The sequence below is a fragment of the Chelonoidis abingdonii genome, chromosome 1 (assembly GCF_003597395.2).
Source record: "Chelonoidis abingdonii isolate Lonesome George chromosome 1, CheloAbing_2.0, whole genome shotgun sequence".
Lineage (NCBI taxonomy): Eukaryota > Metazoa > Chordata > Testudines > Testudinidae > Chelonoidis > Chelonoidis abingdonii.
This window is the reverse complement of record NC_133769.1, coordinates 15,414,174-15,439,955: the sequence shown is the minus strand read 5'-3', so window position 1 is coordinate 15,439,955 and position 25,782 is coordinate 15,414,174. Positions and strand designations below refer to the sequence as shown.

The window sequence follows — 25,782 nt, the reverse complement described above, 5'->3', positions numbered from 1 at the left end:
TTAAAGGTGAAGTTTGAGATCAAGGATTCCTTGCGCGACGGTCGGAGAGGGCGTGACGCCGAGGGAGCTGCTGCCGAGGGTTCCGGCCAGCAGTCACCGGCAGAGGGCAACGGTCAGAGTGGGTGGGGGAGGGGGCTCCCCGAGCGCGGGGCTTGAGGAGCAGTGGGAGGACCGGCGGGAATTGCACGCCAGGGCTGGCGGAGCTGAAATCGGCGCAGGAGGACGGGGGTGGTCATGGGGGGAACTGGGGCCCGCAGGAGATGGAGAATGGTGTACGGGGAGAGTGGAGGCAGGTTCGGGGACGGTGCAGCGGCATAATGGGGGGCAGGAGAAATGGGACAGTAGGGATGGGGGCATAATGGGGGGCAGGAGAAATGGGACAGTAGGGATGGGGGCATAATGGGGGCAGGGGCAATGGGGCAGTGTTACGGGGGAATGGGGCAGTAGGGACGGGTTGCATAACGGGGGCAGGGGAAATGGGACGGTGTCATGGGGGGAATGGGGCAGTAATATTACCAGCTTTGCCTGTTACTTTGGGGTATGCTCATTTATTAAGTTGACTCTTCTTGGGAAGGGGGGTGTTCTGTATTTCTGTCAGTGTACTACTTGTCTTTTCATATGGAGCTCTACTTCTCTCTGCTGCAAGTTGCCTCCCAGTGGAGCTATCCTGAAGAGCCTGGGTTCCCCAGGACTGGGTTCTTCTAGTCCAGGGGTGGCCAACCTGTGGCTTCAGTGTCACATGCTGCTCTTCAGAAGTTAATATGCAGCTCCTTTTATAGGCACCGACTCTGGGGCTGCAGCTACAGGTGTCAACTTTCCAATGGGCCAAGGGGTGCTCACTGCTCAACCTCTGGCTCTGCCACAGGCCTTGCCCCCACTCCACCCCTGCCCTGAACCTGCTGTGCCCTCGCTCCTCCCCCCTCCCCACCCTCCTGTACACCACAAAACAGCTGATCTGGAGATACAGGGAGGGAGGAGGAGATGCTGACTGGTGGGGCTGCTGGTGGGTGGGAGGCGCTGGGAGCAGTGGCGGGGAGTTGATGGGAGGCTGCTGACGTATTACTGTGGATCTTTGGCAATGTACATTGGTCAATTCTGGCTCCTTCTCAGGCTCAGGATGGTCACTCCTGTTCTAGCTGCAGAATCAGACAAACACACACATTTTAACGGTGCGCGTCTGAGAGGACCGGGTTAATCAGCACTCCCAAGCTGACCCCTTATATGTCCCTGGACTCAGTAGGCTGGGTCAAGCAGCATTTCCAAGCTGTCTCCCTCATAAGCCCTTGGATTCAGCAGGCTGCATCGAACAGCACCTCCAAGCTGTCACCCTCATATGCTCTGGGCACCACACCAGAATAAAGTATGCCTGAAGAGGCTGAGTCAAGCAGCACTTTCAATCTGCCACCCTCATATGCCCCTGGACTCAGCAGACTGGGTTGAGCAGCACTTCAAAGCTGCCACCCTCATATGTCCCAAGTTCAGCACTATCCCCACTTTCATGTTACAGTTGTTCTGGTAGTAACCCACTTGATTAGCAAACCACACAGGACTTTTGGGCACTGCAGGGATCTTTTAGCTTAGGTACGAGGAGCGTTGCTGCAGGGCCAATGAGGAAACCAGAAAACACCCACGAGGGGTGTGGGGATAAAGAAGCAACCAGCTTAATCATGAAAATTATTTATTGCCAGGTAGTAACCATAGGGGAGCCAAACAAAACAGTTATAATACACCTCTACCCTGATATAACACAAATTCGGATATAACGTGGTGAAGCAGCGCTCCGGAGGGGCAGGGCTGCACATTCTGGCGGATCAAAGCAAGTTTGATATAACGCAGTTTCACCTCTAACATGGTAAGATTTTTTGGCTCCCAAGGACAGCATTATATCGAGGTAAAGGTGTATTAAATCTAACTTAAACTTGATTATAAAAGTCAAGTTTAAGAAAACTATAACTGATCATACAAGTCAGTGTCAGAAGGTTATACTTAGAGAGAGCTGGGTTCTCACCACTCTGTGAAGCTTGAATTGATCAGGGGTCCCAGGTGGTGGTGGTAGCTAAGGGTCTGGAGTGCTGGAGACAGGCAGAGCCCCCAGAATGATCAGTCAGGAGAAGATGAAGTCCCAATAGAACTGTTGCAGATTTTGAATCCAGGCATCAGAACACTTACTTGAGCATGGGTAGGATTTTTTTGTAGAGAAACAACAATGGTTCAAGGGAAAACACTAGATTTGTTTGTGTAAACTGGTAGCTTAAGGGAATATACCAGAGTTTTGTTCAGGCTAGACAATGGGAGCTGATCATTCTTGAATATGAGTGGTGTTCCTTGGAGGGAGCTCACAATGCAATTAGGGAGCTTCACTATTTTGGATACCAGTAAAGAATTTATTACTAGAATTAGTCTGATAATGAGCTGGGAGTAATATAGTTACTATGGTTAGGAAGGGCCACATCGCCAGTGCCAATACTGTTCCTGTCTCCTCCACCTGCGACTGTATCCAGACAGACAGGCTAACCGTGGATGCCTCTACGCAGATCCTGATGTGGATTTGCAGAGACCATGGCCTGCATGTCTCACTCTCAGAAAGCCAAGCTAGGGGGGGACCATACAGTGTGAAAGGTGCCTGCTGCTGGAATGTCTCAGGAAGCAGGTGGGAGAGCTACAGGAGGAGGTGGCTAGGCTGAGGAGCATCCGTAGCCATGAGGAATTCCTCGGGAGTATTCACATGGACACATCCAAGACTGAGGAAGCTATCCAGCTACAGCTTTGTCTGTAGCTCTAGAGACTATGTCTGGTCGTGGTAAGGGAGGCAAGGGTCTCGGGAAAGGAGGCGCTAAGTGCCATAGGAAGTGTTGAGGGATAATATCCAGGGCATTACGAAACCTGCGATTCGCCGTTTGGCTTGTCGTGGGGGAGTGAAGTGTATTTCAGGTCTCATTTACGAGGAGACTCGTGAGGTGCTCAAAGTGTTTCTGGAGAACGTGATCCGAGATGCCATTACTTACACCAAGCATGCGAAGCGGAAGACTGTGACTGCTATGGACGTTGTCTATGCGTTGAAGCGCCAGGGTCGTACTCTGTACGGATTTGGAGGCTAAGCTGTGCCAGTAATTCTCTTCGAAAACATCTACAGAGGACTGCCATCACACCACCAGGGGAGGAACATATGGCTCTGTCACAGGGAGGACACTGGGTTACTTCTGCCAGCAGGGAGTGCTCCACCCCTGCCTCCAACCCATCCACAATGGTGATGGAGAACTGATATGCTGTCCTGGCAATGAGGAATCACCCCCAAAGGAGGAGGAGAAGCCACATACCCTCTGCCCCCCATTGTGCCACCCCCATCCCCCTCAGACTCTGCCCCATTTCCCCTGCCCCCTCTTATGCCATCCAGGCTCTAGGCACCAGCAAACCAAGCACTTGCTTGGGGCAGGACATTTTCAGGAGCGGCATTCCGGACACCTTTTTCTTTTTTTTTTTTTTTTTTGCTCCGGACAGCAAAAGCCTAGAGCCAACCCTGGCAGCAGCAGCGGCGCATTGTGCGCAGGGGGTGCCCTGGGGCCGCTGAGGTTCGCGCCTTGGGGGAGCAGTGCCCACACCTTGTGGCTGGGCTGGGCAGGCTCCAAGCGCGGGACACTCAGGCTGGGGGCTGCCCCATGGGGCACATGGAGCCGCCTGCACATGCCACAGGGTGGCCGCCCCCCAATGCCGCAGCCAGTGCTAAGCTAAGCTGCCCGAGCTGCCCAGGGACTGTGGCAGGGTGGCCAGAAGCAGCAGGGCCACAGAGGGTAAGGCACTGCCGTGCAGGGCCTGCATCCCGCTCTCCGAGGCTCTGTTCCCTCTGGGGCTACCCTGCCCTGGCTCCTCAGCCCCCTGCCGGGGCGGTCCCCCAGCTCTGTCCTCCTGGGTCCTGGCCGGTTCTGGAGGTGGGAGCCCCGGCTGGAGGGACCCAGGAGTCCCACTGCTTACCCCGACCCGGCCAGCACCGGACCGGCTGGAGGCGAGGGGGGAGCAGGTGGAGTCAGCACTGGTTGGGGGGGGAGCCCAGGGCTGGGGCAGCAGGGGGTGCAGGTAGGGGAGGGCACTGGTTTGGCGGGGGGGTGAGAGCCCAGGGCTGGGGTGGGGAAAGCCGAAAATTGTTTTGCTTGGGGTGGCAAAAAACCTAGAACCGGCCCTGATGCCATCCCTGTCACTACTGCCTCATTCCCCCTGTAACATTGCCCCATTGCTCCTGCCCCCTGTTATGCCACGTCCATTCCTACTGTTACCTGTCAGTTCTGTGTTCTTGGGGAACCAGGATGCAGTACCCAGCGTGTCTGACTCACAAAAGACCTCCCCCCCCCCCCCCCCGAGCCTCTGCTTGAACCAAAACTGATCAGAAGACAGATTTACAAAAGCAATGAAAAGGCAGTGGGAGAGACACCAAAACCCCTGGGATAAGGATGACAGGATTAAGGAAACTCCCCTAGCCTCATTTGCATCGGAGATGGGACAAGGAGGCATCTACATTAGCATACAGAATGGAGAAGAGAGTTTCCAAGGCAAGAACTGCAGGAAACTCTGGGACCAGAGAAGCACTGCATGATGGGGGATATCTGCTACAGACTGTATCCCTCTCAGACTCCTGTTTGCAGTCCCTTGGTTGCGTAGCCTCTGGCTTTTAAGGCCTTCTCTCCTAGGTCAGCCCTACCCCTCGTTAATCACACAGGGGGAGGGTGATCACAAGGCTGATTGAGGCTGATCAAAGATGATCTAGGGAACAAAGGCTCAAACAGTCCCCAGACACAATCCCAACTGACCTCATAACTGAATTAACCTGAAAGAGAAAGGAAAACACAAACAGCCAAACAAACTCACTCACCCCAAAGTTAGTACTCGCACCTTGTTCATTCAGCAGGGGGTTCTCCTTCTCTCCCTCTCAAACTCCCTTTTGTGGTCCTCTGTTCACCAGAAGGAGATCAGGCTAGATGGTCTAATGATTGCTTCTGGCTTTAAGAATCTTTGCATTTACCTAATCTGTGAATAATCTAATTATATGGCCCCGTCACTTACTTTTTAGGCCTCCCAAAATTATCAAATAGTCATATAATGATAGATTTTCCTCTTCTTGTCTTACTCCAGTCAGCAGGGTCTGGATTTTATTCACTGTGTAGTCATGTTAGTTCTTCAACCTATACTGCCCCTATCTACTCACCTTTCCAACCACACTCCTTATTCTCACTATTCTTTCACTACCTCTCCCTTTTTGTTTCAGAGTGGTAGCTGTGTTAGTCTGTATCAGCAAAAACAATGAGGAATACTTGTGGCACCTTAGAGACTAACAAATTTATTTGGGCATAAGCTTTCATGGGCTAAAACCCACTTCATCAGACGCATGGAGTGGAAAATAGAGTGGGAAGCTATATAGTCAGAGTACATAAAAAGATGGGGGTTGCCTTACCAATTCTAACAAGACAATTCAATTGAAGTGGGCTATTATCAGCAGGAGGAAAAATCACTTTTGTAGTGGTAATCAGGGTGGCCCATTTCAAACAGTTGACAAGTTATGTAATGACCCATCCACTCCCAGTCTTTATTCAGGCCTAATTTGATGGTGTCAAATTAGGAGTGGATGGGTCATTACACAAACTAAAAACTATTTTCCCATCCTAATTTTCCCGCCTACTGTTACTCACACCCTCTTGTCTGATCAGAATGTAGAATTAACAGTGAGACCAAACTCACTCCTCAGGTAAGCAGTTCTGAATTGAGCCCCAGGAGAGGTAGAGTGGAGCAGATAGCGTGACAAATTTAGTGTCCTGTATTACTAGCCGTAAGAGGCAAGTGGACAGGACTAGGTGGACCTAAGTTTCTGCCCATGTTTACAGGTACGTATCAGCTGTTAGGTTGAGAATACAAGCTAAACCTGAATTCACAATTTAATTATTTATTTATTTATTTTACTGAATTCGGGATCTTAAAATTGCCCTGCTAGCCATAACCATTACATTAGTGGCATTCATCTAATCCTGATACAGGACTACATGTTGTAGGTGATAGTACAAGAGACCATCCTGTTCCAGGGCTTTGTCATGATGTGTGTCCATAGATCAGATTCACAAATACAATGCAGCTTTAGACCAGCTTATTTTCCATTGCAGTTAATTTTGTTTATTAATCTTTAACTGTGTTGGTGCTCTCAAATTGTGACAGTGTATGAATCATAACCCTCAATGAGCCAAATGATATTTCAGTGTTTTGACACGTGAAAGTCCTGGTTCCATGCCATCTGCAGAATGTGGAAATCTGACACTTCTTTCAAGACCTTATCTAAATGTCACTCAGAGTTATTGCACCAACTAGTGGAAAATATCAAAACTGCTGAAGCAGAGACACTGACCTGAAGAAAACCTCGATGTGTAAGCTCAAAACTTGTCTCTCTCACCAACAGAAGTTGGTCCAGTAAAAGATATTACACGTCACCTACCTTGTCTCTCTAATATCCTGGGACAGACGTGGATACAGGAACACTGCATATGTCTAATCTCTATCATTGCCTCTTTCTGAAACGGTTGTGAAATAGAAGGAGGCATTTTCTGTCTATTTTGGATTCTGATAGAACTAACCATTCAAGCTTAGTTTTTTATAGAATGTATGTGACAAATTTTCCTTGTATCTCTTTGCTGCAGGTCTCACTTAATGATAACTTTAAAGTCTGAGTCTTTTTGTGTTGAAAGATGCTTTGGCTTCATCCTGCAGTCATTAAGCTGGCAAGGACTGTGTTGTGCGATACACTCACTGCTAGGATGGTGCCTCCTCCTGGCTACTCTGGGGATTAGTTCCCTCGAGCTCTGATGCCCTCTTCCATCATCCCACCCTCACCACAACCCCACTTGCTCTATGGGATTCTGTGCAACTTCTGTTTGTAACTCAGCCCTCCAACCACCTCACTATAGGGTCCTCCCCTTCCGGGGTAACAAAGTCTCTCCAGACCAACCGTCTGGCTGCCTTTCCAGGTCATCTGTTAATCTAAGACTATGCCACTATCCCAGTGGGTGATAGGGGAACCCAGGCCCACCCACTACTGCAGGTTCCAGCACAGCAATCCTCTGTCTCATGGTCTGTTTATGCCAAGATCCCCTTGCTATTTCCCTCTGCTCTTTCCTTCTCTTTCTCTGTGGTTCAGGTCAAGTGCCCAGTTCTCAGGGAAAGACTGTAGCCTACTTCCCCTACAGCCCACTTCTGTTCTCAGTTTGCTGGTTTTCTACAGGCCCAGCTTATACCTGCTCAGCTGAGCGTCATCTTCTGCTGGGGCTTGCTTATCCTGTCTAATTCTTCCCCAAGTGCAGCCTGGATATGTTAATTAGCCCCTTCCTAGCAACCTTAACCCTTTCAGGTGAGGTGTGGCATGAAAACGCCATCACAGACCCATCCGACCTACAAGTCTCTCTGGCCTGAGTATGGATTGTAGATTTGGGCCTGTAATAAATTAGTTGTGTTTCTGAAGTAGTCGTAGTATTGTATGGCGTCCTCCAGAATATGTAACATGACTTGTCTTTGTAGGCCTATGCTAGGAGAGATGTGCCACTGTGCATATACCCAAAAAAGCTGAGATAAGCACATGTCCATGCTTCAAAAATATAGAATGGATTTTGTGAAAGAACAAGCTAAAGCCAGATGTAAGCAAGCAACTGCTGTGCAAGTTTCCCAACCTGTTGGTCATTTCTCAGATCATTATCCAACACATCCTGAAGTTGGGGGAAAGACTCCTATTGGCTTTGCTTAGCATTGGTGTAGGCTTATAAACAGTAAATAAAAAGCTATTAGGTCATCTCTTCCACCTCATTGCCAATGCCAGATTGTTCCCCAGTGGGTTTTTTCCTCCCCTTCTGTTTTGTCCTGTCTGTTATCTCATTTCAGTAGTAACCCTGGGCTTCCCTTGAAGAGCAGCTTCTCTGCTGAACTATATGATAGTTTTGTGATGTAGACAAAGCACCAAACATTTCACTGACTTGAACCCAAGATTTTAGTGGTTAAAATGCACAGCTCTGCATCGATATGCTGCCTGGCATGTCTTCTGCTTTAGAACTAGACAGGACAAATTCATTGGCAAATGGATAATCCTGCAGTGCCTCTTGAGTGGGAAAGGGACTGAATGACCTGAATTATTATTATTATTTTTTCCTAGTCTAATCGCTGAGATTCCTCATTCTCAGCAGTGGTGTTTTCACTCTGAATTCCCTTTGATATTTGGGGTTAATTCCGTAACCTTACCTATGCCATCGTTTGTCCTCTAGGCCAGTTTGCATTCTGTGGCAATAGTTTATTGAGCTAAGATTCCATTGAGAGCAAAGTAGCACTGTGACTTAAAATGGGCAACCCTAGTCATACACCGTGCCAGGCATGGCCTATAAATACCGTGGGGCAGCTCCTCAGCTGGTGCAGATTGCTCTAGCTCTTTTGCAGTCAGTGAAGCCATGAGAATTTATGTCATCGGAAGATTTACCCCCATATGTCTTAGCAGCATCCATGATGTTTGCAAGCTGATGAGTGTCTGTGTGATCTTAAATGTTAATGAAGCGTGTTTAGGAGAAGGATTTGTTAATTCAGAATGCATGGATGAATGGTTTGACTTTACTCTGAAGGTAAATATTAATTGTCTGTTTTGTAGTAGTGTGGACTTTGTGCAAGAGACATCCCTGAAAATGGAAAACAACGCAATCACAGAAATTCTGAAATATACCAGACCATCCATCCTTAAAGAAGAGGTATAAAGCGTTTAGTTTTGCCATGTTTATATTTTTTAACAACTAATATAGCATTTATTTAAGGCTGCTATTGAATATTGGAAAATATTACATCTGTGCAGAGTGACAGAACCTTACACTATGTAGCGTGGTACATGTATGAAGATGGGGCTTTTGTCCTCAAGTCATTACAGTCAAAGTAGATGACATGCAGATGAAAGATGAGGAACTTTCACCTTAAAACTATCATAGAAATTACACAAAGGTTATCAAGTGCATCTCCCCTTTCCCTCAGACGCGCCCTCCTCAGGCACAGTTGTTCCTGACAATACTTTCTAGGCTGTTCAGGGTAGTTTTGAATGTCTGAAATAATGGGACTTTCACCACTTCCCTGGAGAGATCATTCCACTGTAACTGAACTCACTGCTTTCTGATATCCAGCCTACATGTTCCTTTCCTTAAAGATGACCCGCAAAGGATTTTTAAAAGTTGTGTGTGTGCCATTTTTTTTTTTTTTGCTGGTGTATAAAGAGGACCTGACAGGTTTGTTTGTCTTTTCCAGCAGTTTGTGCTTGTTCCTATCTTAGCAGTATTGGAAATATCAGATCTAATCCTCTCTGGTTATAGTGGTGGTGTCCTGAGAGTATTGTGGATGTTTGCTCTGACCTTGTGCACCTTAACTGAAGCTGCAGGAGTGTTGAGTCTTTTAACAATGAAATCCTTTCTCTAAAATGTTTATTAGCCTTTGGAGTTAAAAAGGACTTTTAAACTGTTGTATTAAAAATCTCTTCCCCTTTCGGTTGCTCAGCTTTCATTCTCTTGATGCTTTTGGTGTCATAATTTCATTAGATCTCCAGTCACTATAGTTTTCCATGGCAGAAAAGACCCAATTTTTTTACATAAATAGGCAATTAGAAAAACTTTAACATTTCAGGGGGGGTTATTTTTCAATGAAGCAAAACTGGGCACAAGCCTTTTCAGGCTACTTTAATTTCAGCCTATTACTCCTCAATCCCTTTTGCTATTCTAAATTATTCTTCTTCTGCTTTGTCTTTTGTACCCTCCAAATAGTGGTAGCAGGTTGTAGCCGGCTCTAGTATATTTCAGGTCATTTGTGTTTCCCTGTGCCATGCTGGTTTTCACCATACTTCTTGTGGCATTGTTTGAGAATAGAAGTCACAGCCCCTCTGCCTACGACCTTTTACTAAAGCAATTGTGTAATTCTGATTCTGGGTCACCTAACATTGGATACAGTTTCTCTCTAAGGCACCTTCTGGTTGTGCCCTCTAACTGTTTCTGCAGTCAGGTTATGTTGGAGAGGAGCAGATTTTATTAGCACATAACAGCATAGAGAGAAGTCCCAAATAGAAGGTGATTGAAACTGAACATGCTTAGCTGAATGTTATGTGAAGCGTCATTAGCTAAGGTCTAAGCAAGGATTTGTGTCTCACAGCATAAAACTTTCTCTGTCAGCTGGCACAGAGTTTGACCATGCATCCAACCAGGCATCTGACAGCAAAGTTTCTTTTTCCTTTATAGGTAACGCCGAGGGCTTTGTAGTTCTCCAGTAGCATGTAATTCACCTGGGCTTTGGGGTGGATTCTGGAGCATTTAAATAACAACCACTCACAGGAGGTGCTGGATGACCTATACCCTGTTAACTATTACATTGTATTGCCTCTTAATTGTAGCTTTTGGCTTCTGTTGGTATACCAGACATTCTTATGACAGGTATCCTGTTTTACTATGTACATGGCATCCCCTTTTGCCGCCTCCTTTCTCAGGTTTGGATGTGGTCCAATTCCTGGTAAATTTAGTCATTTCTTCCTCCCCCCATGCTTTCTTGGAGCTGACTGATATGGTTCTGACTTCCGCCATTCTCCTCTTTGCTATTTAGCAATGCCGAGATAGATACTGGGGTAATTATTTGCCGGGTTTGCTGCCTATGCAACATTGTTGGGCCACAATCAATAATCAGGGCTTTTGTATCTTCTGCAAAGTTTAAAAATAATTGCTCACTCCCCAATAACTCAAAGGTGTAGAAATCTTGGTTGTTTTTTTTTAATTAAAATATATAATTGCCTTGGTTTGGGCTGCAACTGCAATATGATTTTCATCTCTTCCTATTTTGGGTCTCATGCATTTTATTCTTTGTATGCCTTAGGAGTTAATTCAAAGCAATAAAATATACCTGGGTGCTTGCAATCCTGTCTTATATAAGTCTGCATGCTTCCTACATGTTGCACCTTGGCAAAGGAATTAGAAACTTCACCTTCTCCATTCCTGCTACACTGTTGTGATCACAGATCATCCAAAAGCCCTTGGAAAGTATTTCTGTCTTCCTGTAATTCAAGGGTAACTTAGAACAACCTTGCAAAATAACCATGTAAATTTCCAGGTACAAAATCTACTTGGCCACCTTTACCATGGTGATAGAAAAGTGGTTGATATTTTGTTTGCCCCTCAAAATAACTGACTTGCCCCAGGCAAGTGGACAAGTAAAATGCTGTAAGATGGACTTAGAATTCGGTTTAGGAATGAAGTGAGATGATCTGTTTCCATTGTCAGTTACTGAATTCTTAGGTTACTGGTGGCTCAGTCTCTGTCTCTTCATTCTGTGCTTGTTTTTCTCTCTTCACATACTCTAGATGTTGCAGTTCTTTTTTGGGCTGCATTCTTTTTCTCTTTCTAGCAGGAGTTTCTCCAATTTCATGACCTTTGTGGCCAGATGTCCCATATACTCCCAGGCCTGGTCTACACTACAGAAATTTGATGTACTAGCCACCTGAGACTACACTGGCCTCTAGAGAGTCTTCCTGTTTATCCACCACCACAGTTCCCAGCTTCTGTCAGGTTTTCGCTCTCCTCACAGCTTGAGAGTGTAGTGATCCTCGTTCCCAATGGCTAATTGGAAACCCTTCTCCTCTGTAGCTGCCAGTCCTTCTCTCTGACCTCTTGCTGTTTCCAGTGCCATAGGTTTGGCATTACCCTGCTGATGTAACCTATCCCCAAGCCTCCCAGTCCCATGCAGGATGTTAGAAACAAGTCGTCTGTCTGCCTTTCCAGCAGCCATTTAATTAGCAAAGACTACTCCACCCTTACAGTGCAAGCATAATAAATGAGAGAAGCAGCAAAACTAACATCTAGTTCCACCTCTCCTCAAGGGACCACACACGAATAGGCAAAATATTAGATGGAGGGAAGTTAAGAATACCTCTGCTCAGCTGAAAAGCCCACAGGCATCTGGGTGGCCATGGAGTTGATGGTAATGATAATGCATAAAGCTTTTCATGGTAGAGCTCCAAAGGCCTTCAAATCAGGTAAGAATCACTATCCCTGTGTTACAGATGGAGAGAATGGTGACAGTCCCAAAGTGAATCAGTGGCAGAGTTGGGAATAGAACCAGTTCTCCTGACTCCCAGATCTCAGATAACTGGGCAGTCACAACTCCCATCATGGCTAAAGCCCATATAGGCAAATTCTCCATACCCCTTTTTCACACAGCTGAAACCAGCCTCCGGCTAGGGGCAAGGCATTGCCTTCCTGTTTTATTTTAAAGATTAGGGCTGAGACTTTCAAAGCAGCCCAAAGGTGTTGAGCACCCAAATCCCACCAAATTTCATTGAAACTCCTCTGAAAATCCGAGCCTAGCTGTACATACACCACATGAGTTATTTTCAGTTCCTATTTCAAAAACTCCTCAGTGCATGCATTACAACTTCCCCCACACACTGAATTTGCAACTTATCTTTCCAAAACAAACAAAATTGCCCAGCAAATCTCCATGGGGCCAATGTCCCAACTTGTTTAATTTATTATTCTTTGTTAGGCAATCGCAGAAAGAAAATGGGTGAAGTTTGAACAGACGACCTATGTTGATCCCTCAGGTAAAACCAGGTAATTTTCTTGCTGAGACATTTTAAAATTCTTGCAGTTCTTCCCAGTTTCTCTGTCTGAAGCAGCCAAAGGCTATGGAACGTGAGCACCTATAAACCAATTACTTGACTTACTGGGCTAGATTACCCCTTTGACATTAATGCAGCTACTCTGAGGAAGAATTTGACCTTTTTTTGTTGTTGGACTATGTGTTAGCAGATATACTTTATCCTGTAGGTTAATACATTGGATTTGGTCCATGTGTTTATCTTGCAGTTCCAGTCATTTGCAAAGATGCTGTGCAGACCTAATGCTGCAAGGTTTTAACATACAAACAGATGATTATCAAGAGCTCCCTTTGGTTTTTCTGGTCCTTCCCAGAGAACTCCCTTTCCCCTGTTCATGGCATGATGTCTGAGACTGTGCAGGGTCTTGCATACTGTTGGGATGCTATTGTTTGGAGTAGGGGTGGTCTTGCCTGCTTCTTACCCTCTCATTCATATTCTCAGGCCTGTCTAATTCTCTTCATGTGTCAGACAAATCTATCTTTTTAATTAGTCATGATGACTGGAATTGACAGTGCTACCTTATTTTCCTTCTTCTAGAGCATTGGGGTCCTTTCTGATTGCTCTCTCTAAAGTCTCCTTCCCCTTTAAGAGTAGCCTCAAGAAGTGGCAGTGATTGAGGCCTGTGTGACAGGTTTATTTTTTGTGTCAGTCCCATCACTTACTTTTGATATGCAAGAGAGGCTGTGTCATTTTTGACTTCTAGTTACTAACAGGAATGGATAACTGAGCTAGGAGCTTTCAGAGTAACCTGCTTTTAGTTTCACGTAATGATTGTTACGCATGAGGCAGACAGAATGTAAGTATTTGCTTATTGCTTTTTTCAGGCAAAATTAGCCAGTCTATAAAACCTGTCTCTTCTATTTTATGTTGCAGCTCTTCTAAATACATTGACCTGCTGACTTAATTTCACCTCTGTGCTTCAGTTTCCCCATCTGGAAAATGGGGATAATGATACTTGTCTTCCTTTGTAAAGTGCTTTAAGATCTATGGATGCAGAATGCTATATAAGAACTAAATATTATTAGGGCTGTAAATTAATCTCAGTTAACTCATGCTATTAACTCAAAAAAATCACAATTGTAGTTTTAATTGCACTCTCAAATTGAAATTGAAATTTATTAAATATTTTTGGGGTTTTCTACATTTTTCAAATATATTGATTTCAGTTACAACACTGAATACAAAGTGTATAGTGCTCACTTTATATTTTTATACAAATATTTGCACTGTAAAAATTATAAACAAAAATAGTATTTTTCAGTTTACCTCATTCAGGTAGTGTAGTGCAAACTCTTTATCGTGAAAGTGCAACTTACAAATGTAGAATTTTTTTGTTGTTGTTACATAACTGCACTAAATAATAAAACAATGTAAAACTTTAGAGCATACAAGTCCACTCAGTCCTACTACTTGTTCAGCCAATCACTTAAACAAGTTTCTTTACATTTACGGGAGTGTGGAAGTTGAGAAAGAACTGACAGGGATTTGTGTGAGAACAGGGATTTTGTAGCCATCCCTTAATGCAAGACATTTAACTAGGTGCAAGAGTAGCTAAAGATTCGTAACCTAATAACGCGACCATTGTAGGAGAAGCTAAGGCGTTGTGTTGAGGCAAGTGGAAAAAGAAACTGTGTTGACGAATGTTTGTTTCTCACTCATTGATGGGAAGATTACACCGCGAGAATGCTCTGTGACTTAAGTCTGCATTTGCCACATAGTCGGATGTTGTAGTTTCACGATCTCAGTGATGACTTATTTGTAAACTAAACATGCAATGTCTGCATCCTTCAGAATCTGGAACCGACAAAGAGGGTAAATTGCTGTTAGATCGCGTTTAGCTTTTTGAGAAATCTGTCATATTGGTACCTTCGCGTTGTCAACCATATGTTTAGTGAACTCGAAGTGCTCTTAAAACAAAACATGAGCGGGTCTGATCCAAGACTGCTACCAATTTCAAAAAGTCCAAAGTGGCGTAAGCTCCAACAAGGGACAGAACCCCACATAGAGAGTCTCCTCCACTACCCCAACAAAATTTCAGAAGGACTCACGACCTTATGCTTGTGACATCTGACTCATGGGTTTGATAATAAACATGTATCCCATGAAGCAGCTGCTCTCTGGAACAGTTAAGCATACGGGTCATGTAAGTCTCGCCTCTGTCAGCAGACACAGCCCTCTGGAATTGGTTGAACATGAAGACCATATGAAGCTTCAGTATCTGGCATTAAATTGCTTGCAACGTACAGCAAGTGCCACGTGACACCCATGCTCGATTTCACCTTCAGATGACAGCTGTACACAAGAGAGCAGATCACATCTCTTTCGTAGTTCTACCCTTCTTAGATGCTCCTGCTCTGTTTTACCTGCATTCTGCCATATATTTCATGTTATAGCAGTCTCGGATGATGACCAGCACATGTTGTTCATTTTAAGAACACTTTCACTGCAGATTTGACAAAACATGCAAAGAAGGTACCAATGTGAGATTTCTAAAGATAGCTACAGCACTTGACCCAAGGTTTAAGAATCTGAAGTGCCTTCCAAAATCTGAGAGGGATGAGGTGTGGAGCATGCTTTCAGAAGTCTTAAAAAGAGCAACACTCTCAATGTGGAAACTACAGAACCCAAAACCACCAAAAAAAAGAAAATCAACCTTCTGCTGGTGGCATCTGACTCAGATAATGAAAATGAACATGCATTCAGTCCACTGCACTGCTTTGGATCATTATCGAGCAGAACCCATCATCAGCATGGACACATGTCCTCTGGAATGGTGGTTGAAGCATGAAGGGACATATGAATCTTTAGCGCATCTGGCACATAAATATCTTGCAACGCTGACGCAGCTACAACAGTGCCATGCAAATGCCTGTTCTCACTTTCAGGTGACATTGTAAACAAGAAGCAGGGCAGCATTATCTCCTGCAAATGTAAACAAACTTGTTTGTCTGAGTGATTGGCTGAACAAGAAGTAGGACTGAGTGGACTTGTAGGCTTCTCTAAAGTTTTACATTGTTTTATTTTTGAATGCAGTTTTTTTTGTACATAATTCTACATTTGTAAGTTCAACTTTCATGATAAAGAGATTGCACTACAGTACTTGTATTAGGTGAATTGAAAAATACTATTTCTTTTTTTTTTACAGTGCAAATATTTGTAATAAAATAAATATAAAGTGAGCACTGTACACTTTGTATTCTGTGTTGTAATTGAAATCAATATATTTGAAAATGTAGAAAACATCCAAAAATATTTAAATATGTGTGGAAAGCATTAATGATTAGTACACTCCTTTTTAGGATTAACACATTCCACTTTCTCTTCTTTCTTACCAACAGAATTTGGGAAACTATAAAGCGTACTACCAGAAAAGAGACATTCAGGCTATGGCATGCAACAGTTACATTTTTGTGCATAACTTCTCTCTAATATAATAATGATGCAGAGTCTGCTTCTATTAAATGGCAACAACTGACACAAAAAAAAGATGCAGAGAATAATTTTAATTTAAAATGGAATATATCCATCTCCTAGAGTGGAAGGGATCCTGAAGGGTCATCGAGTCCAGCCCCCTGTCTTCACTAGCAGGACCAAGTACTGATTTTGCCCCAGATCCCTAAGTGGCCCCCTCAAGGACTGAGCCCACAACCCTGGGTTTAGCAGGCCAATGCTCAAACTACTGAGCTATCCCTCCCCTCAGGAGTAAAATGAAATGAATAGTATAAATCATATAGAAATATGGGCTGAATAAATGGACTATAAGGTGGATAGAAAGCTGGCTAGATCATCAGGCTCAACAGGTAGTGATCAATGGCTCCATGCCTAGTTGGCAGCCAGTATCAAGCGGAGTGTGCCAAGGGTTGGTCCTGGGGCTGGTTTTGTTCAGTATCTTCATTAATGATCTAGAGGATGGTGTAGACTGTACCCTCAGCAAGTTTGCAAATGACACTAAACTAGGAGGAGTGGTAGATATGCTGGAGGGTAGGGATAGCATATGGAGGGACCTAGATAAATTAGAGGATTGTGCCAAAAAAAATCTGAGGTTCAACAAGGACAAGTGCAGAGTCCTGCACTTAGGATGGAAGAATCCCATGCACTGTTACAGACTAGGGATCGAGTGGCTGGGCAGCAGTTCTGCAGAAAAGGACCTAGGGTTACAGTGAATAAGAAGCTGTGTATGAGTCAACAGTGTGCCCTTGTTGCCAAGACGGCTAAAGGCATTTTGGGCTGTATAATAGGGGCATTGCCAGCAGATTGAGGGATGTAATCATTCCCCTCTGTTCGGCATTGGTGAGGCCTCATCTGGAGAATTTCGTCCAGTTTTGGGCCCCACACTACAAGAAGAATGTGGAAAATTTGGAGAGTCCAGAGGAGGGCAACAAAATGATTTGGGGTCTGGAGCACATGATTTATGAGGAGAGGCTGAGGGAACTGGAATTATTTAGTTTGCAGAAGAGAAGAATGAGGGGGGATTTGATAGCTGCTTTCAACTATCTCAAAGGGGGTTCCAAAGAGGATGGATCTAGACTGTTCTGAGTGGTAGCAGATGACAGAACAAGGAGTAATGATCTCAAGTTGCAGTGGGGGAGGTCCAGGTTGGATATTAGGAAAAACTTTTTCACTAGGAGGGTGGTGAAGCACTGGAATGTGTTACCTAGGGAGGTGGTGGAATCTCCATCCTTAGAGGTTTTTAAGGTCAGACTTGACAAAGCTCTGGCTAGGATGATTTAGTTGGGGTTTGGTCCTGCATTGAGCAGGAGGTTGGACTAGATGACCTCCTGAGGTCCCTTCCAACCTTGATATTATATGATTCTGTGTATATAGTGCCATGGGGCATGTATGGTGCTATACTGTTGATCAAGTGTAGCTTAGGAGTAGAGCCTCTGCCCCAAGGAACTTACAAATCCATACCCTGATTTTTGTGAGTAATCACATTGATGTCGTTAAAAAGAACAGGCATACTTGTGGCACCTTAGAGCATAAGCTTTCGTGGGCTACAGCCTACTTCATTGGATGCATGTAGTGGAAAATACAGTAGGAAGATAGATATAGAGATAGATAGATAGATATACACACACACACACAGAGAACATGAAACAATGGGTGTTACCATACACACAATAAGGAGCAGCATAGTCTGTGTGGTATGTAGATTGTAATGGATTTTTTACTTTGTCCTTTTGGTATGATGTCCATCTGTTTGCATTTGGAAAGGAAGATGATGTCTCTCTGAATCTGCGCGAGTTTTTTCATGAAATTGATGGATTTCCACTCCATACAGCTAAATTCAGTGCCTTGCATAATGACAGGTTTCAGAGTAGCAGCCATGTTAGTCTATAACCGCAAAAAGAACAGGAGTACTTGTGGCACCTTAGAGACTAACAAATTTATTTGAGCATAAGCTTTCGTGGGCTACAGCCCACTTCATTGGATGGCTGGAGTAGGAACTGCTTGCATGACTAAGAGTTGCAGGATTGGGCTTCACAGCAAAATATTGCCAGAAAATGGATCCGTGGTCTGGGGAAAATCAGTGTCTGAACAAATATTTGATTTGATCACTTTTCCAATGGGAAGTCAGTTATGGTCCTGGGCAAAGGATCTGCAGCTTCCAATTTGGAATCTGTTGTTCGGACAAGGGTGTGGGGGACCAAATTCAAGTGGAAAGACTGTTAAGATTGTAGTAGCAGAGGGAAGACTCTAGGGTACTTGACTGAAGCTGTTGCTTTCAGATGCAGAGTTCCTGATGGTTATTAGGGTTTAAATGGAGTTGAGATCATCCAGCAGAGAGCAATAAATTAGTCATCTTTATCCCTTTCAGTGCAATTTTATTTTTCAAAGTCAGTGGAAGTTGAGGGTGCTCACAAGACATAAGTGTCAATGTTTGAACTACTCACATGCTGTGTTTTCATTGCTCTTCTCTCTATGCTGGCAGGTGTATCAGTTATACCTGTGCTACAAAGAACTCTCCACTATGATTGCATTGTCCTAGTGAAACAATTCAGGCCTCCAATGGGAGGGTATTGCTTGGAATTCCCTGCAGGTAGGTAACAAAAATCTGCAGATGAAACATACAGAATGTATGTGTAGTTTACTCTGTCCATCTTGCTGAGGCTTGTAGATTTCAGCGTGTTGTGTCTTTCGGATTCCAAGATCAGTGGTGGTTTCTGTACTAGAATACAGGCTGTTGAGAAAGAGGGATATGCAGTAATAAAAAAATGTGAAATAGCACAATGTCAGATTTTATTTGTAGAATCTGTGCAACCCAGTTTTTTTCCCCTTTCCCTTCCATCTCCAAAAGAAGGAAAACCCTTTGTGAGCTTGGCATTCTCATTGTGAGAGATGTAATTCCTTTTGGAGGGAGGCAGCATGATTTGGGGATAGGAGACAGGAGTCCTGAGTTCTGTTCCTAGATCTGACACTGACTTCCCAGTGCCTCAATTACCTCATCTGTAAAATAGGGCCGATGATACTTTACCTTCCATTGTAAAGCTCTCTTAGATCTAAGGATGGACAATGCTGTAAAATAACTCATTTTAACTATTTTTAATGTAACATTTACCCCACAGGCCTCATTGAGGGAAATGAAAGCCCAGAAAGTGCTGCCTTGCGAGAGTTGGAGGAAGAAACGGGGTACAAAGGGGATGTCGTTGAATGTTCTCCAGGTCTTTGTTGTTTCTTGACTACCTGACTCGGAGCCAGTCCTGCCCCTCTTCATGGTCACAGAATGCCCTAAATTCAATGACTCTACTATGGGTCTGCTGTTCAGGATGGGAAGGGTACAGTGAGGGAGTGTGCACTCCCACAGTACCACATGGCAGTGCCCCAGGACAACACCAACAAGCTATAGACACAGTCTGTGTCTGACAGATGCGGATCCACTGGATAAAACCCAATACAGAGGGCTATAGAAACAGTTTCACTGTTGCTCTGAGGCATGTGGGGGAATGATTCTGCTCTTAAGGAAGATCCCCATTTACTCACGCTCTGCTTATGGGGCCAAAATTTGGTACTTGGTACAAAGAGTTCAGTAACTTAAAGGTCTGGCATCTTGTAATTAAAAGGTCTAGATGCCTGGACTTGAGTTGACTTCTTCTCCAATAGGTTTAAGTGGCTTTCTTGAACCTGCCTACTGAATGAATAGCAGTTGCATCATGCAGTCTCTGTGCAAGTCATCCTCATTTCAGTTGTCCAAAGGAAGGAGAACTCGGGTTCTCAGAGCTGATTAGCAGGAATGGGGAAGAAGGAAGTGCTGCCTGACATCAAAGTCCCCAAATCCTTTGCAGCCAGCATCTGTATTTAAGTATTTTGTGCTGCCTGCTACAGAGCAGAGGCAAAACTGGGATTTAAGGAGAACCTTTATAGAGGGGGAAATGCTAGGGAAGAAGTGGGAAATCTGGACCATGGATTTGATGTTGCTATTAAGATTGAACTTTGCCCTTCTACTTTTGCACAATTTCCACAGACTGGAGTGTTGTATGTGTAACTGATGGCAAAACTGGGCTCTTAGTATAGTTTGACTAGGAGCCTGCAGTTTAACCTTTGAGGTACAGTGAATGAGGAGAATGTTTGTCACTGCAGTAGAAGTAATCAGTAGGTACTAACACAAATGTGACATAATCTGTGTGGATTTAGAAGAGGAGACGGTTGTGGGAAGAAGCACTTGTAAGTAGAGCTGGGTGAATAATTTTTTTGTTCAGTGACAGTTGGGGGTAAGGGGGGAATCAGTTCAGATCGAAGCGCGTCGGAATAGTTTTTGGAATTTTCAGTGAACTGAAAATTCCTTTTGGGTCTGTCCAGAGCAAGGATTTGAACCTAGGTCTTCTACTGCAAGTGCATGCCTCAACTATTGGACTAACAGGATGCAGCAGCACAACTGCTAGCTCCTGCTCCTCCTCTGGCTGTTTGTGAGTGGCCAAAACTCCGTGTGAATCTCAGATAGTTTTGGGTTGACCAACACTGCATTTTGTGGCAAATAAACTTTGCCCAGCTCGCCTTGTACGAACAAATAACTAATCCAGGCTTTTTGCCTGGCTTTGTGATGCATGCTGGTGAAGTTGCCTGCTGAATAAGTTCTCTCTTATTATATCAAATAGATCTGGGTGAAAGTTGTAGTGTTTAAAATGTCCAGTAGTCTCGTCTCTTCTTTCTCATAATGAACATCCTTTACTTTGTAGCTGTTTGCTTGGACCCTGGTTTGACAAACTGCACAACGCACCTTGTGACTGTCACCATTAATGGAGATGATGCTTGTAATATAAGACCCATGCAAAAGCCTGGTGAGTCCAGGACATGTACAATATTCAATTTTTATCTGTCTCATTGAGGGACCGTCCTCTCTAAATATGCTTGGAAACTGTTGAAGGGCTCAGCAATACAGGATTCTGCTGAACTCCCTAACTTCTGTACGAGCTTTTCGAGCCTCATCCACCTCTCACTAAAGTCAAGGGAAAGATTGTCACTGACATTTGTGGGTGTTAGAGCAGGACCAGGTACTAAGCTCCAATGTGTGTCTAAACTTAGTTTTCTTTGTGTTAACACTTTTCTTTCTTCTTGTCTTTACAGAGGAAGGAGGTATGTTGCTCACTTAACTTCACTGGCTCGGAGCACAGCAAGTATGCTTCAGCTATACCGGATGTCACCCTGCACTCTGTGGTCAGGAGATATTTTCTCAACATCATTAGGATCACAGCCCTGATGGTGACACGCAGTATCGGCTCCACTGACTTCAGCGCTCTTTAGATCAGACTTGAAATTCCCAAACAATTGTACCACAGCCAGGTTTAAGGAGGGGAAATTTCAGTTGAAATGGTCTCATGACCTATCTAGGATCAGTTCCTCAGCTGGTATAAATTAGTGTAGCTGTATTAAAGCCTGTGAATCTGGCCCTGTCATAAATAGATAGCTAAGGGTTAATGTTTCTTTTACCTGTAAAGGGTTAACAAAGGGAACCAAACACCTGACAAGAGGACCAAACAGGAAACCAGATTTTTTAAAAGCTTAAGGGAGGGAATTTGTGGGTCTTCTTTGTTTTGGGTCTGTGTCTTTTGTCTGTCTCTCAGCTATGAGAAGCTTCTTTCTATTTTCTTTATACTCTTATGTTTCCCAATTGTAAGTACAGTTGGTGGTAGAAACAATATTAGGCTTTTATTGTGTTTGGGTGTATTTAATGTGTGTAACTTGCCTGGAATGTTTCAAATTGGATATCTTTTTGAATCAGGATGTTTGTTTCATATTTTGTATAAGCAATAGCCCTGTATTCACTTGATTGCCAGGTTTATTATTCCTTATGTTTTTTCTTCTTTTTTCTATTAAAGTTTCTTTTTTAAGACTTGTTGAGTTTCTCTCTGCGGAGGGTAAAGCTCCTTGCAGCACCAGGGAAATCTGGTGGGAGGGGAAAAGAGAGATAGAATTCATTTTCTGTTTCCTTTGTATTTGGGGTTTGTCTCCTTTTGTGGAATAGAAGGAGACATGCTTTTTGTATGTGATGTAAAGAGATTGCATCAGTAATCTCCGGTTAGCAGAGAGGGAAAGTCTGAGGTGGGAGAGGGAGGGGAAGGGAAGTGGGAGTGTTTCCCTTGCCGGTAAGACTCAGAGCTTCTGTGTCTTGGGGTCCCTCCAGGGAAAGTTTGGGGGGACCAGAGCGAGGCAGGCGCTGTAATTCCTGTCTGGTGGCAGCGAGATAAGATCCAAGCTGGTAATTAAGCTTGGAGGTTCATGCTAAGCACCCAGATTTTGGACGCTAAGGTCCAGATTTGGGAGAAAGGCTTATGAGAGGCCCCTAGACTGAAACTCTGCAATTGTTAATCCAGATAGGGGGAACTGCTTGGGTAGTTATAGGCCTTGGCTACACTGGGCTTTACAGCGCTGCAACTTTCTCGCTCAGGGGTGTGAAAAAAACACCCCCCTGAGCGCTGCAAGATACAGTGCTGTAAGGCGCCATTGTAAACAGTGCGCTCCCAGCACTGCAAGCTAAACCCCATGAGGAGGTGGAGTATGTGCAGCGCTGGGAGAGCTCTCTCCCAGTGCTGGTGCTGCGACCACACTCACAATTCAAAGCGCTGCCACGGCAGCGCTTTGAACTTTCGAGTGTAGCCAAGCCCATAGGCAAATAAGCAATATTGTGCATTCCTCAAGCATGTCTGCCCGTGTGGCAGGCAACATGTCAAGAATGAGCCCTCAGTTCTCAGATGTCTGTCATTCTTCCTCCATTCTGTGAAGTTAAAGGTTTGTGGTCTCTCTTACGGTACCAAGTATGCAGGCCCAGGTTACATTAACATTTCAATAGTGAAATATCTGATCAGGTGGACCAAATAGGGGAAAGGGGAATAGTGTCTGTCCTTGCAGTACAGTGGTTCCTGTCCCTAATATGTCACCATTCTCCTAGCTAGTTCTGTAGTTATTTCCCAAATTACTATCTCAAAACTGCATTTCAAAGGCGCCTTTGATCTTGTCTGTGTCTTCATCAGCTGAGCAGGGCCAAGTGCCTGGGTGATAATGGTCTCTGGCTGAAGGCAGAACCTGAATGCAGTTTCTTGTCTGCCTTCCATCTGAGTCTAAAAAGATGGGAATGAAATATACTTCTCTCAACATTAACTGAACTCTGTATCAGATATGACTTGACAGATTAAAGACAATCCTTGTAAAATACACACTATTTAATTTTTTTTGCTAGAATTTGTGGAAGTTGTTTCGCTACCAAAGAATGATCTACTGCAAAGAATTGAAGGTAAGAGCACTTATTTTCTCTTGCACATTAAGCCAGTTAATAAAAGCTTTGAAAATTTCTTAGCTTCTTCACACTTACTGTAAATCAACCTACTTCTTAGCCCCTGTATTCCAGTTCCTCTGGAGATCTCTCAGCCTGGGAGACTTATAATCATTTTTAAAAACAAAACCATCTACTCTTAATTCTGTAATCTGGAAAACTTGCATGTAACATGCCATGTATCAGGTGAACCTTCAAAATGAGGTTTGTTTTCCAGAAGGGAATGTTCATTAGCAATCTATCCAGCTGCAGTCTTGTTAGAAGCAATTACCAGTGCAATGCCTGTTTCAGATAGCTTCCTACATCAGAGTAGCTACCCATTTCCACCCTGAGGCTTATCCTTTGTGCTTCAAGTCAGTTCATATGCTTTTTTTAATTCACTACTACTAAATTAGTTAGTAATAATGCTCCAGAGGACTAACATGACAAGACTTTAAAGGACTAATGTTTTATAAAAGAAATATGGCAAAGCCTCCAAAATTTTTAAACGTGGCCTGGATTTGTTCTGATACTTCCCACATTCATGCTACTTGTCAGCCTCTGTCCTGAAGTCTTCAGAAGTTTGTTTTTAATTTCGTACTAATAGTCTGAATATAAACTTGCATTTGCCCCTGTTATATCTGTCCTGTCCATGCCTTTCTGTTTGGAATTCATATTATTGGTTGATTTGGGTGTTTTGCAGAGCTAGTGGCAGAAGACCATGTTTTAGTGGATGCCAGAGTTTATGCCTATGCATTGGCACTGAAACATGCAACACAAAAACCCCTCCAAGTGCCTTTTATGAAGTTCTAAGGCTGCATACTTAACCTTGTTGAATACTTCCAGGATGGAGTCAAATGGTCAATGTAGGACTTGGAAGCTGTATGTTTTCCTACAATAAAAGATCCTGTAGATTACACATATTAAGCAATCATAATTCCAGGAAAGATTGCTTGAACTATTTGTGCTATATAAAGCTTTTCTGTTCAAGCTCTGACTCTGAATGGAATTTTATCCTTTGCAGAAGAATAAAAAGAATCATGGCCTGTTAAGAAATCACGTCTTTTCCTTGCTCCTTCTGCTTAAAGTATTTTTTATTGTCGAGTACTTCACAATTATGCTGAAACTATACACAGGGGTCACTTAATCTACCATTAAAATGGAGCTGCTTCTCTGGTATAACACCCTTGGACTAAGGTAAGGGGAGGTAACTTACCAAACTGACCTACACTAAACCTAGCTGCACAGAATACACCACAAAGCTTGAAGCCTTGGCTGTGCTAAGTATATGCACTTTGAAAAGGGGTCAGACCAGTGGCATTAACATTATCAAAAATGCCATGTGATTGCCTGTGACAAAAGAAGAAATCAAGCCTTTCGGTTTTTATATCTTCATCAAAGATATCAGCCAAAGTTTTCAAAACTGTCAGTCCCTTAAAGGTGGCATGTTTGGGTACCCAAAAATCACTAGTCGCTCTTAAACTTTGGCTGGTATCTTTGAGGAAGATGTAAAAACAAAGGGCTTGATCTCTTCTGGTCACTGGCAATTACATGGCATGTTTCATAGTATAGTGGTAACTGCCTTGGATTGACCCCACCAAATTACTACTTTGTAAATCCTGTGGTTGCTTAGCATGTAAGATGTCATGGGTCTTCGGCCTTAGTGAGGGGGGAAACTATTTAGGTTCTTTGAATATCCTGCTTGGTTCAAATTCTTCTGTGCCACCCATATAATATCTAAGGCTAAATATACACAGTGCTCTACTTCCCATTTCAATGCTATAGCAGGGATTTAGTAAATTCCCTAAAATAATTGATGGGGAAGGGAGATATTCACATCAGCATTTCTCAGAAGTGCATAAGCAGTCAGTCAGTAACTGAACTTTCATGAGAGTGGCTTTTCTGTGATGAGTAGCAACACTGTAGGTCTGACGGAGCTTTTATAGATGTAGCTTTCACGTTTTCTAGGGGTAGAACGTCGAGCTATAGAATCATGCAATCTTTCTTTCCTAAGGCTGATGGAATTAATATAGTGATTCAAACCCAGTTCAAAGGTAGGATTCAGCTCATGAAATGCTACACCTGCTAAACAACTCTGCTACTGTTATTCTACTCTTTCAACGTGCTTTTGAGTGTGCTGTATCCTACCATCTTCATAAGAGCAGCAGCGCTAGGTTATCAGGTGAGAGTGAAGGAAAGAAAGTCTAATTGGAGTTCCAAATCCACACTGAACCTATACCTAGTGCCCTCTACTGTAACTGAGTAAACATTTGTTCAGAGTGTTACTGCCAAATTTGGTTTGTATCAACATCCCACCCATGGACATATATGATGTCACCAAAACAATCTTCAAAAATACTAAATGAGA

The 25,782-nt window shown here is 43.8% G+C and overlaps 2 protein-coding genes across 2 annotated transcripts; both read left to right on the top strand.

Moving 5' to 3' along the window:
* Nucleotides 1-15: 15 nt before the first annotated feature.
* On the top strand, nucleotides 16-24,473 carry NUDT5 (nudix hydrolase 5). The gene is made up of 10 exons (XM_075064203.1): nucleotides 16-112; nucleotides 8,651-8,747; nucleotides 12,556-12,623; nucleotides 16,009-16,047; nucleotides 18,589-18,710; nucleotides 19,237-19,332; nucleotides 20,845-20,946; nucleotides 21,233-21,241; nucleotides 23,343-23,396; nucleotides 24,118-24,473. The coding sequence occupies exons 2-10, from the start codon at nucleotides 8,685-8,687 to the stop codon at nucleotides 24,225-24,227; spliced, it is 663 nt and encodes a 220-aa protein (XP_074920304.1). The 5' UTR covers nucleotides 16-112; nucleotides 8,651-8,684; the 3' UTR covers nucleotides 24,228-24,473.
* On the top strand, nucleotides 695-3,978 carry LOC116835461 (uncharacterized). The gene is given in 2 exon segments (XM_075064205.1): nucleotides 695-2,848; nucleotides 2,851-3,978. Coding segments are annotated over 2 exon segments (309 nt in total). The 5' UTR covers nucleotides 695-2,787; the 3' UTR covers nucleotides 3,099-3,978.
* Nucleotides 24,474-25,782: the final 1,309 nt, after the last annotated feature.

Bases quoted from the DNA above. Each gene is read 5' to 3' on its own strand.
- NUDT5 (XM_075064203.1), top strand. From the start codon at position 8,685: ATGGAAAACAACGCAATCACAGAAATTCTGAAATATACCAGACCATCC. The intron at 8,748-12,555 runs GTATAAAGCGTT...ATTCTTTGTTAG, and splicing joins CATCCATCCTTAAAGAAGAG to GCAATCGCAGAAAGAAAATG. The intron at 12,624-16,008 runs GTAATTTTCTTG...TCTTACCAACAG, and splicing joins GATCCCTCAGGTAAAACCAG to AATTTGGGAAACTATAAAGC.